Consider the following 13,085-nt stretch of genomic DNA (forward strand, 5'->3'; position numbering starts at 1 on the left):
GATCTGCAGGAGCCTGGGGTGGGGAAGAAGGAGAAGGGACAGGTGCCTGACCCATGGGATGGAGGGATAGCTGCTGGGCTGTGGGGCGCAGGAAGCCTGAGTACAAAAAAAAAAAAAATCCAGCTTTTCTGTTGCCAATTTTAAGGGTCTGCTGGCCGCTGGCCTGGGCATTGCAAACCGGCCAGTTGGCAGGCCCTACCGTAAGCTTTGCAGTTTAAGAATTTTCCTTGAATGAGGAAGGAGTGCAACAGTGTGCTTGCAGCAAGCCCCAGCTGAAGCAACCAGCAATGAGAAAGAAGCAGAAATAACTGACTTTAGAGTTAATTTAATCTGATTGCAGAGATCATTTCTTCATTTCCACCCTCCCCCCTTCAAAACAAGCCCCTTCTAAATAAACCTCCTGCTCATTTACTCTGAGTGGCTGCAATCAGTCTTAGATTAAAAGCACAGATAATGGTAATAATATGCTAATGTTTCATTAGTGGAAAGCCTCTTGGTGCACTGGATATATGAACGTGTGTGTGTGTGTGTTTGTTCGTACAGTATTAGGAAATTTCTGTCAGCCTCAGTGAGGAGGAAAAAACTCAAGAGACAGTCCCCCCACCACCACTCTCTCCCCTGGGGTTCATGTGATGCCTCTCTCCTGCAACAAGTGCAATGGAGAAGGAAAAAAAAGTAAGAATGAAAGCAATGGGCAAAAAGAGTGCGAGTCCTGCTCTCAACTGTGCAAGATGTTTTCAAGACAACAGGGTACAGAGGGGTTTGGTGCCTCAAATAAGCCTTCAGCCTGGCACCTTCCCCCTGTCAATTAACGTTTAGTAACATAGTAACATAGTAGATGATGGCAGAAAAAGACCTGCACGGTCCATCCAGTCTGCCCAACAAGATAAACTCACATGTGCTACTTTTTGTGTATACCCTACTTTGATTTGTACCTGTCCGCTTCAGGGCACAGACCGTATAAGTCTGCCCAGCACTATCCCCGCCTCCCAACCACCAGCCTCCCTCCCACCACCGGCTCTGGCACAGACCGTATAAGTCTGCCTAGCACTATCCCCGGCCCCAACCACCAGCCCCGCTTCCCACCACCGGCTCTGGCACAGACCGTATAAGTCTGCCCAGCACTATCCCCGCCTCCCAACCACCAGCCTCCCTCCTACCACCGGCTCTGGCACAGACCGTATAAGTCTGCCTAGCACTATCCCCGGCCCCAACCACCAGCCCCGCTTCCCACCACCGACTCTGGCACAGACCGTATAAGTCTGCCTAGCACTATCCCCGGCCCCAACCACCAGCCCCGCCTCCCACCACCGGCTCTGGCACAGACTGTAGATCCCTAGCATCATCCCCACCCCCTCCCGATCATCTCAACATCATCCCTCCCAGAACAATTCTATAAAATCACATATTTAGCATGATACTAATCTAATCTGCAGGGTTTATACCACACAATTCCCAGCTGGAGGTTCGAGGCAGTTTTACAGGACAGCGGTCAATGAGTAGCTCGAAGGCAGGGAGAGCACAAGTGGAGGAGAAGATGGACATATTGGTTCAGGAGTTGAAGATTAGCGAGACAGTGTGGTTAGCATTCGTTGAATAGGCGAGTCTTTCAGGGTTTTTGTAGTTGTAGGTAGGTCGAATCCGAGCACAGTGGAATTGGTAGGGCATTCCAGTCATCAGTGGCTCAGTAGGTGAGCAAGGAATTGATCTGATGTTTGTATTTTATGTTCTTTATAATGTGTAGCTTCAGTAGTGAGTTGTCCCGGAGTGTGGTTGAGTTATAATGACAACAGACGAAGAGGTTGAGTCAGTATTTCTGAAGAGAGCCCGAGCGGTATCTGAATAATGGTGCAAACAGTTTTGAAGGTGATCCTCCCGCAAACGCTTAGCCAGTGTAGCTCTCTTAGGGGCCCTTTTACTAAGCAGCGTAGGCGCCTATGCACGCCCAACGTGCGCCAAATTGGAGTTACCGCCCGGTTACCGTGAGGCCCTTGTGTTAATTTCAATTATGGCGCACGTCCACCACTGGAGGCCGCCGCTGGAAGTCTCGAAAGTCATTTTTAAAGAGTGCTGCAGCAACAAGTGGGTCAGAGCTGGAAGCGGGCAGGAAAGACTTGGGATAGTCTTAGAAAGAGTGGGTACTGCTGATCAATTTATATCTTGGCTCTGTCTTTTATATGCGGCGCCTTGTGCTTCAGTGAAGGTCAATGGCCAAAGTTCTCCGTCATTTCTTCTGAACAGGGGCACAAGACAGGGGTGTGCTTTGTCGCCTCTGCTTTTTGCATTGGTGGTAGAGCCCCTAGTTTATTGTGGAGCATCTGGAAATTATAGGGTTATGTGTCAAAGGTTTGGAATCGAGAATCTTGTTATTTGCAGATGATATATTATTAACATTGACCAACCCGGACATCTCTTTTCCCGCATTGTCATCTACTCTACAACGTTATGAGCAGGTTTCGGGTTTTAGAATTCATATGGAGAAGTCGGAAAGACTTGGGATCTTCCCTGCCCCGAAGACGCCACTAGACCACCAGGGTGGCTTCGTGTATGTGCCAGGAGGGCACCCTGTGGCTCAGAGGAGGGGAGGCAAGGAGTCAGATCACAGCGGTGGCGGGGAGCAGGAGGGAGCTTCGTGGGGGCCCTGTGCGACCGCCCCTGTCACCCCTGCCTAAGACCGGCTCTGATCTTTTGTTTGGTAAATATATACATGAGGGGGATTTCCAAGAGTCACTTAGAAGGTAAAAGTATGAACTGATAATTCTTTATGTTAGTGTGCTGTGAGGGTCTATTGTTTTGCTTTGACTGCAGCTGTTTTTTGCTGCCTTAAGCAACTGCCTAGCCTTGCCTAACGTTTGGCCAGCCCTAAGAAGATGGTGATAAGAGGAATTTCACAGACTGCTTTTGTAGAAGCACTGTTATAAACCCTAGTCTGACGGACTAAACAAGGCCCTCCAGAAGCAAAATAGCAAGAATCTCTTTACTACAACTGTTCTCTTATCACCTTTCTGGGTGCAGCAATCTTCATGAGTTCTTTTCTCTAGTTATTTGTTATGACATTTTTTCTGAATAGGGGATGGAGGATGAAGAGGAGAGGGAGGCAAATCTGTGGACAGGGCTGGCATTAGGGGGTTGTTAACAAGGCAATTGTTCAAAACTGATGAAGTTACAGCTTGTTGACAGGCTTTGGGGCTTCCTTCCATCTAAGTTACCATATGTCCGGTTTTAGTCGGACATGTCCTCTTTTTGAGGACACCGCGGGGCATCTGGGTGGGTTTTGCCAGCCTGCCTGTTTGTCCAGGTTGGCGGGCGGGCGGGCCTCAGGGTGTCCTGTCCTCCCCATCTCGCCTGTAATTTATCGTTGTGCCCTGGTGGTCTAGTGACCTCTTCGGGACAGGAAGGAGCCCCCTCTTTCCTGCCCAGCGCTGCCACAGACCTCTCGCTCCCGGCGCCGCTTCAAAATGGCTACCAAGAGTTCAAGCGGCAGCCTTTCGAGATTTCCACAGAAGTCGGTGGGAGCAGCAGGATTTGAACCCAGGCTTCCTTAACTCACAACTTGTTTCTCTAGGTGCTAAGGTACTCCTCTGCTCCCAAACCAGCATAGCAAAAATGTACAATGAAATCAGTAAAAATTATTGCATGACCCATTAAGTGGTGTTTTATCAGGCATACTAAGTTTATATGGACTGACAATACTGACTGATTATACCAGACGAGAAAACTGTAAATAGAGAATTAGAATATGAAGGCATTGTTTAGGCAGCCCTCCAGGGGCCTCACTCACCAGTTACTCTTCCAAGTGTGCCGTACGTGAGGATCGTGGATATTGTGCTTGTCAGCTTGCTCGTCCAAAAAGTCAAACATATATTTGATGGCGAGGGGAAGGGCGCTGCCACGGTGCGCTGTGCTGAAAATGGTCTCAAACAAGTCATCTACAAACTTCTGGAGGGTGCCCTGTTGCGTAGAAAAATAGGGAACACATTAATGAAGTTCACCACAAATTTTTATACACTTACCCCTAGATTCTGTATATTGCGCCAACTGTTTGGCGCCGAAATCCAAGCATATTCTATAACAACGAGCGTTACTTAATTGGCTTAACAAGCTAATTGGCATTGATAACAGCACTTGACAAGCAATAATGAGCACTAATTGGGCAATAATTAGAATTTATGCGTACAAGTCGCTAAGTGTATTCTGTAATGCAGAGCGTCTAAATTCTAATGTGCACAGCCAAAAAGGGGCGTGGCTATGGGCAGGGAAATGGGCATTTCGTGGGTGTTCCAAAATTTATGCACACTGGTACAGAATATGCCCCTCTGCATCTAAGTCTGTATGCCAGTATTTACAGCATGTTTTCCTTGGTGCAAATGGATGCGTGTAGCTCTAGGTGCTGGGATATCAACTAAGCGTATTCTATATACTGCGCCTAAATCTAGGTGCTGCTTACAGAATACGCTTAGGCAGAGATTTGGTCCACGTTGATTTTTCAGGTGCCATATATAGAATCTAGCCCTTAAGGGGCCGATAATCAGACCCCACGCAGAGATGTAGCTCAGTGTGTAACAGGGGAGTGGCCAAGCCCCCCAAACAGACTTCCAACGGCTCCGCCTATTTTTCACACAATCTGTTGCGTTTAAAATACACGCCGGCAGCCAATTCAAAATTGCTGCTGAGAGTTCAAGCAGTGACTTTGCAAGACTTCTGTGGAAATCTCGCAAGGCCATCGCTTGAAATCTCGGCAGCCAGTTTGAATCAGTGCCGGGAGCAAGAAAAGTCTACAGCCGCGCCTGGCAGGAAAGAGGGGGCTCTTTCCTTCCCCCAAGGGACTGCTAGACCACCAGGGCACCATACTAAGGTAGGGGAGGGGAGAGGAGGGGAGGATAGGATATCCCTGAGGCCCCCATCAATCCGCCCGTTCATCCGCAAATTAGGACAAACATGCAGGCTGGCAAAACCCACCCGGATGCCCGATCGTGTCCTCAAAAAGAGGACATGTCTGGGTAAATCTGGACATATAGTAACATAGTAGATGATGGCAGAAAAAGGCCTGCACGGTCCATCCAGTCTGCCCAACAAGATAAACTCATATGTGCTACTTTTTGTGTATACTTTACCTTGATTTGTATCTGCCATTTTCAGGGCACAGACTGTAGAAGTCTGCCCAGCACTAGCCCCGCCTCCCAACCAACAGCCCCACCTCCCACCCAGCACTAGCCCCACCTCCCATCACCGGCTCTGCCACCCAATCTCTGCTAAGCTTCTGGGGATCCTTTCCTTCTGAGCAGGATTCCTTTATATTTATCCCATGCATGTTTGAATTCCGTTACCGTTTTCCTCTCCACCACCTCCCGCGGGAGGGCATTCCAAGTATCCACCACTCTCTCCATGAAAAAATACTTCCTGACATTTTTCTTGAGTCTGCCCCCTTTCAATCTCATTTCATGTCCTCTAGTTCAGGTCCTGTCACATGTGCTAATTAAACGGCTCTCATAGCACAGTTTTGCAATAGTCTAAGCCGACTAATATTTTAGTCTTGCTTAGACTACTGCAACTTGCTTCTCACAGGTCTCCCACTTAGCCATCTCTCTCCTCTTCAATCTGTTCAAAATTCTGCTGCACGACTAATATTCTGCCAGTGTCGTTATGCTTATATTAGCCCTCTCCTCAAGTCACTTCACTGGCTTCCTATCTGTTTCCGCATACAGTTCAAACTCCTCTTATTGACCTATAAGTGCATTCACTCTGCAGCTCCTCAGTACCTCTCCACTCTCATCTCTCCCTACATTCCTCCCCGGGAACTCCGCTCACTGGATAATTCTCTCTTATCTGCACCCTTCTCCTCCACTGCTAACTCCAGGCTCCGTTCCTTTTATCTTGCTGCACCATACGCCTGGAATAGACTTCCTGAGCCGGTACGTCAAGCTCCATCTCTGGCCGTCTTCAAATCTAAGATAAAAGCCCACCTTTTTGATGATGCTTTTAACTCCTAACCCTTATTCACTTGTCCCGACCCTTATTTTATCATCCTCACTTTAATATTCCCTTATTTATTTATTTTTATTTATTTATTTGCTGCACTTGTATCCCACACTTTCCAACCTATTTGCAGGCTCAATGTGGCTTACAAAATATTACAACAACATATACACATTATAGAATAAGAATTTCGAATATAGATACAGATGGGTACATAGAATATCATAGCAATCATATTAACGGAGTAATAATTTTACAATTGTTACAAGATTGTTATAAGATTGCATAAGTAAATCATATTGGATTGGAAGTGGATTGAAAGATAAACATAACATAATGATATCAGGACAAGATATAATTTTCAGTCATGAGGATGTAATTAAGATGAACAGATAGGAGGGTTCCTTAATAGTTGTAATTGGAATAATTAGGAAGTCTTATCTCTTGTTTGTCCTGTTTGTCCTGATTAGATTGTAAGCTCTGTCGTGCAGGGACTGTCTCTTCATGTTCAAGTGTACAGCGCTGCGTACGTCTAGTAGTGCTATAGAAATGATAAGTAGTAGCAGTAGTAGTCCTGCTAATGTGCTAAGTCAGCCTCTGGAAGAAAAGAAAAGCTTTGGGGGAAAGGTGACTAGAGCCCTTGCTGCCTGCAGAGGTCATTCTACTCTCTCCACTCCCTATGCATTATGCTACTACTACTACTACTACTATTTAGCATTTCTATAGCGCTGCAAGGCGTACGCAGCGCTGCACAAACATAGAAGAAAGACAGTCCCTGCTCAAAGAGCTTACAATCTAATAGACAAAAAAAATAAGCAAATCAAATCAATTAATGTGTACAGGAAGGAGGAGAGGAGGGTAGGTGGAGGCGAGTGGTTACGAGTCAAAAGCAATGTTAAATAGGTGGGCTTTCATTCTAGATTTAAAGGTGGCCAAGGATGGGGCAAGACGTAGGGGCTCAGGAAGTTTATTCCAGGCGTAGGGTGCAGCGAGACAGAAGGCGCGAAGTCTGGAGTTGGCAGTAGTGGAGAAGGGAACAGATAAGAAGGATTTATCCATAGAGCGGAGTGCACGGGAAGGGGTGTAGGGGAGGACGAGTGTGGAGAGATACTGGGGAGCAGCAGAGTGAGTACATTTATAGGTTAGTAGAAGAAGTTTGAACAGGATGCGAAAACGGATAGGGAGCCAGTGAAGTGACTTGAGGAGAGGGGTAGTATGAGTAAAGCGACCCTGGCGGAAGACGAGACGGGCAGCAGAGTTTTGAACCGATTGGAGAGGAGAGAGGTGACTAAGTGGGAGGCCAGCAAGAAGCAGATTGCAGTAGTCAAAATTAGAATTACCGGGCCATATAAAAAGTGGGCCGGAGGATTCAAGATGGCGACTAAGCAGGATGTGCGATGAGGACGCTCCTAGAAAAATTTTCTAATAGTGCTATTTCTTATAATAATTATGCCGAAAAGGAAAGGAAAGCCGAGGGGACTACCTCTCCCGAAGCAAATTCCTTCCCTACCTGGGCAGCAGTCCATGTCCGCATATCTGGTTTCAACTCCTATTGCGGACGTATCCGCTAGCGGGGCAGGGAAGAGCCCCGCTCAGGAGAGCGATATATCGCTCAGTCCGCTGGGACCTTTGACCCCTACGCCGCCGCGGACGCCCGGAGGAGCTGTGCCGAGCTCTAAAGGAAACGAGAGCTCGAAGGAGTGGCGCTCTCCGGAGACGTCCATGCTGCCCGTGGAGACCTTTGGGATGGCGCAGGGAGACCAACGAACACCAGAAGATCTAGTTGGGGCAATTGGCGGGAACACGCCTGAAACAACTGCGCAGGCAACGGCTTGTGCCTTAGCGATTGAACCGCTGATTAAGCCTCAAGTGGTGTCGCTGGATTCTATTTGGGCAGCCCTGGAATCGCTTCACAAGGTCTGTACCTCATTTATTACGTTATCATTGAATAATTCCTCTCAGATAAACTCTTTAAAAGTTCAAATGGAGGGAATATCACTAAAGCAGACCAGTCTAGAAACACAAGTTGAAAAATTGAATCGGCAACAAGCTCAGATCTCCGGGGATCGTCTATTAATCCATAGAAAATATGGAAAATTACTCAAGAAATCTGAACTTGCGAATATTAAACTTTCCAAGATCTCAATTTGTGTCTCCTAAAGACATGTTTGCTAAATTCTTGAAGGAAATATATAAATATTCTGAACAAACAATTCCCCCAATCCAAAAAATCTACTACTTGGATGTGAAGACTCCTCCATTACAGGAAAATTCTGCACAGGATACACCATCTGAAACGCTAGACTTGACAAACTTTCTAGAACAGTCGAAGGATAATACAGAGACTAGAGCAACCCTGAGAGTATCTTTTGTTTTTCTACAAGATAAAGAATCTTTATTGAGACTTTATTTTAAAAACTTGTGTCCTGAATTTAAAGGAAGCAAGGTTTCTGTATTCCCAGACATTGCTCGATGGACTCAACAAAGACGGAAAAAATTCCTGTTCCGGGGAAGAAGAAGCATGGAACGAAAGGACAGGTGCGCGTGGTACCCCCCCAGCGGCGTACACCCGGGGGGGTTCTTTTGCGGGGATGTCCTTTCACCGGGGGGGGGGGGGGGGTCCGCGCTGCATCCGGGGGGGGGGGCGCTGCATTCGGGGGGAGGGGCGCATCGGCGATCCGCCCAGGGTGTCAGCCCCCCTAGGAACGCCACTGCTTCTCTCAGGTCTGCCATTAAGCCATCTCTCTCCCCTTCAATGTGTTCAAAACTCTGCTGCATGACTTATATTCCACCAATGTCACTATGCTCTTGTTAACCCTCTCCTCAAATCACTTCATTGGCTCCCTATCTGTTTCCGCCTGCAATTCAAACTCCTTTTACTGACTTACAAGTGCATTCACTCTGCAGCTCCTCAGTACCTCTCCACTCTTATCTCTCCCTCCACTCCTCCCCGGAAACTCTTCTGGTAAATCTCTCTCATCTTTACCCTTCTCCTCCACTGCTAACTCCAGACTCTGTTCCTTTTATCTTGCTGCACTGAAAGCCTGAAATGGACTTCCTGAATAAGTACATCAAGCTCCATCTCTGGCTGTCTTCGAATCTAGGCTAAAAGCACACTTTTTTGAGGCTGCTTTTAACTCCTAACATCCAACTGGGCAGACTGGATGGACCGTATAGATCGTTATCTGCCGTCATCTACTATGTTACGTGAGTTACCTATTCACTTGTTCAGTACCCATGTCTGTTTTATAATTCGCCACCTTAAGTAATTCCCTTATCCCTTATTCGTCCTGTCTGTCTTGATTAGATTGTAAGCGCTGTCGAGAAGGGACTGTCTCTTACATGTTCGGTGTACAGCGTTGCATATGTCTAGTAGCACTATAGAAATGATAAGTAGTAGCAGTAGTAGTCTTTAGAATTCCATAATCTTGCTACTCTTTGCCTGATTTCTTATTTGTCCTGTTTTTCAGTCCTGATTAGATTGTAAGCTCTGACGAGTAGGGACTGTCTCTTCATGTCCAGTGTATAGCGCTGCGTACGTCTAGTAGCGCTATAGAAATAAGTAGTCTTAGTAGTCTTTGGGATTCTGCAATCTTGCTACTCTTTGGGATTCTGGAATCTTGCTTCTCTTTGTCTTTATCTCTTATTTGTCCTGTTTGTCTGTCCTAATTAGATTGTAAGCTCTGTCGACCAGGGACTGTCTCTTCATGTTCAAGTGTACAGCGCTGCGTATGTCTAGTAGCGCTATAGAAATGATAAGTAGCAGTAGTAGTATTTGCGATTCTGTATGGAATCTTGTTACTCTTTGGGATTCCGGAATCTTGCTACTCTTTGTCCTTATCCCTTATTTGTCCTGTTTGTCTGTCCTAATTAAATTGTAAGCTCTGTCGAGCAGGGACTGTCTCTTCATGTTCAAGTTTACAGCGCTACGTACGTCTAGTAGCGCTATAGAAATGATAAGTAGTAGTAGTATTTGAGATTCTGTATGGAATCTTGTTAACTCTTTGGGATTCCGGAATCTTGCTACTCTTTGTGATTCTGGAATCTTGCTACTCTTTGTCCTTATCCCTTATTTGTCCTGTTTGTCTGTCCTAATTAGATTGTAAGCTCTGTCGAGCAGGGACTGTCTCTTCATGTCCAGTGTACAGCGCTGCGTATGTCTAGTAGCGATATAGAAATAAGTAGTAGTAGTAGTCTTTGGGATTCTGGAATCTTACTACACTTTGGGATTCTGCACAGAATGTTGCTACTCTTTGGGATTCTGTAATCTTGCTACTCTTTGCCTGATTTCTTATTTGTCCTGTTTTTCTGTCCTGATTAGATTGTAAGCTCTGTCGAGCAGGCACTGTCTCTTACATGTTTAGTGTACAGTGCTGTGTAAGTAGCAGTAATAATCTTGAAAGCCAGACTGGCTTGGTTGAGAACCTCTGCCCTAGAAGAATAGGTGAGATAGTGAGGAGAGAAGGTATGACAGGCGGAGTCAAGAACCTGAAAGGTATCAATAGTGTACAAGAAGCAAAGCTCTTTGGCGGAAAGGAAGTTGTAGCTTCAGGGGTCATGATATGAAGCTGAAATAAGGATACTCAGGAACAACATCAGAAACTAATTTTTGCATGCACAAAGGTGGTTGATTCCTAAAGGAGGCGGTCAGGCGGAGATGAAAGCAGTGTCAGAATCCCAAAAATATTCCTACTGGCCAGACAATAATAATGAAGGGGTTGAGAAAACTAAGCTGAAGAATGGTTTTGCCTCAAACGTCAGTAAAATGACAGCATTGTGTTTCCTATAAGGTACTGACATCACAGAGCGGCAGTTATATCCCTAAATTGCATGGTCTGATTGCATTGGTCCTCCAGTGGGGTTAAAGTTCAAATCTGATAGGCGCAGAGAAGCCAGATTTGTTTTACGATAGCCTCATAAGTCTTGGTGGATCTGGGAATTATTAATACAGCCCTGTCAGTAAGACATAGAAGGGGGTCTGGATGATGATTTAACAAGTACATAAGCACCCCATACTGGGAAAAGACCAAGGGCCCATCGAGCCCAGCATCCTGTCTCCGACAGCGGCCAATCCAGGCTTCAAGAACCCGGCAAACCCCCCCCCCCCCCCCACCACCACCAAAAAAAAATTAATAATGTTCAATGGACTTTTCCCTCAAGAATCTGTCCAAACCCCCTTTAAATTCCGTAAGGCCAGCTGCTGTCACTACATTCTCCGGCAACGAGTTCCAGAGTCTAACTAAACGCTGAGTAAAGAAAAACTTTCTCCTATTTGTTTTAAATCTACCATATTCTAGCTTCATCTTGTGTCCCCTGGTTTTGTTGTTGTTTGAAAGTGTAAACAAACGCTTCACATCTGTCCGCTCTACTCCGCTCATTATCTTGTAGACTTCTATCATATCACCCCTCAGCCGCCTTTTCTCCCAAGCTGAAGAGCCCTAACCGTCTCAGCCTTTCCTCATAGGGAAGTCGTTCCATTCCCTTTATCATTTTCATCGCCCTTCTCTGCACCTTCTCTAATTCCTTTATATCTTTTTTGAGATACAGCGACCAGAATTGGACACAATACTCGAGGTGCGGTCGCACCATGGAGCGATACAACGGCATTATAACATCCTCGTGTTTGTTTTCCATCCCTTTCCTAATAATACTCAACATTCTGTGTGCAATTGATCTTTTATGAAAGACAGTTGAAAACGGCAAGGTGGAGGTGGCCATCGCTATAACAAAATTTCAACATATTTGAGCAGGAGTTGAGGGATCAATGAAAAGACATGGGGGAATAAGGAGCTGGTGTTAGGATGCATATGAAAACATAGATGTTCATTTATCTCCGCTGAATGGATCCTTGTAGTCTTTCTCTGGCATCTTTTATGAAGTTACCATGGAACTCGGAAATTGTTCCCCTTTTGCAAAATAAACCATTTACCTTGGTGGCAAGTAGTCTAGTCAGGTAGATCTCAGACACCATTTTGCTACCCCGGTCACCTTCCTTTTGGTCTCCATGTTCATGGTTCTTCACTAGGTGCCACACCTTGACCCCACTCTCTAGGTCTGGTGTTATCATTGGGGTGCGGGAACGAAGGCTGTCTGGACTTCCCGTGTACCGGATCATATTTTCTGAAACAGATACCAAATACAGTCAACCTGATGGGATAGCAGAGCATTTTTCAGCATTGACTACTTCTTCTGATACTTTCTTCTCTCACCATACTCTATGGGTATGAAATCTGGAATAGGAAGTACCTCTTCCCATCAGTCTAATGTAATCTCAGTTTACTCATTTCTTTCTGAAGGCAAAGCCTATATCCAAGGTATGATACAAGAGACCTAACAGTGTACATATATAACAATAAATCAAAATACATCACATAAAAATATAAACACACGATACATCGATACTCCCCCCATTCTCACTAGGTTGCTGGAATAGAGTGTAACAAACAGTAGAATAAAACTCTACCCCCTACTAAAGCCATACATTAGGCAACACAAATATAAATCAACTAATTTCCACCCTGATATCCAGTGGTGTGCTGGAGACGGCTCGCACCGGCTCGCAAGAGCCGGTTGTTAAATTTTCTTCCGGCTTGCGAGCCGGTTGTTGAAAACAGTGAGCCGGCTCTGGCTCTCCTCCTTCCCTCCCTCTGAATCCGGTCCCTCACCACCTCACCGACCGCTTGTTCTTCGAATTCTTCGGGGCAGGCAGTCTTGCCTGCCCGCTTCCAGCACTGACTGTTCCCCGTTGCTGGTTCGCGCTTTAAAAATGGCCGCCGAGACTTCCAGAGGCGGCCTCGCGAGACTTCTGCTGAAGTCTCAGTGGCCATTTTGAAGCGTGAATCGGCAGCGGGGGCAGTCAGCGCTGGAAGCGGGCAGGCAAGACTGCCTGCCCCAAAGAATTCGAAGAACAAGCAGTCGGTGAGGGACCGGATCGGGAGGGAGGGAGGAGAATTCGCAAAACAACTCGGGAGGGGGTGGCAGGGGGGAAAAGGGAGTCGCTGCTGGGCATGGGTGGATGGAGGGGGTTGCTGGGTATGGGTGCAAGCAGGGCAGGGGAGAGGAGGGTCACTGCTGGACATGGGTGGATGGAGGACAGGGGAGAGGAGGGT

At 46.5% G+C, this 13,085-nt stretch overlaps 1 protein-coding gene across 1 annotated transcript in view; it reads right to left on the reverse strand.

Annotated features, from left to right (window-relative positions):
- PLXNA4 (plexin A4) overlaps window positions 1–13,085 on the reverse strand; it is a 944,413-nt gene that overhangs the window by 57,091 nt on the left and 874,237 nt on the right. Inside the window, 2 exon segments of the mRNA XM_030216701.1 lie at window positions 3,782–3,951; window positions 11,906–12,096. Of these exon segments, the coding sequence (XP_030072561.1) occupies window positions 3,782–3,951; window positions 11,906–12,096 (361 nt within the window).

Source organism: Microcaecilia unicolor, chromosome 10 (assembly GCF_901765095.1).
Source record: "Microcaecilia unicolor chromosome 10, aMicUni1.1, whole genome shotgun sequence".
In the NCBI taxonomy this organism is placed as follows: Eukaryota; Metazoa; Chordata; class Amphibia; order Gymnophiona; family Siphonopidae; genus Microcaecilia; species Microcaecilia unicolor.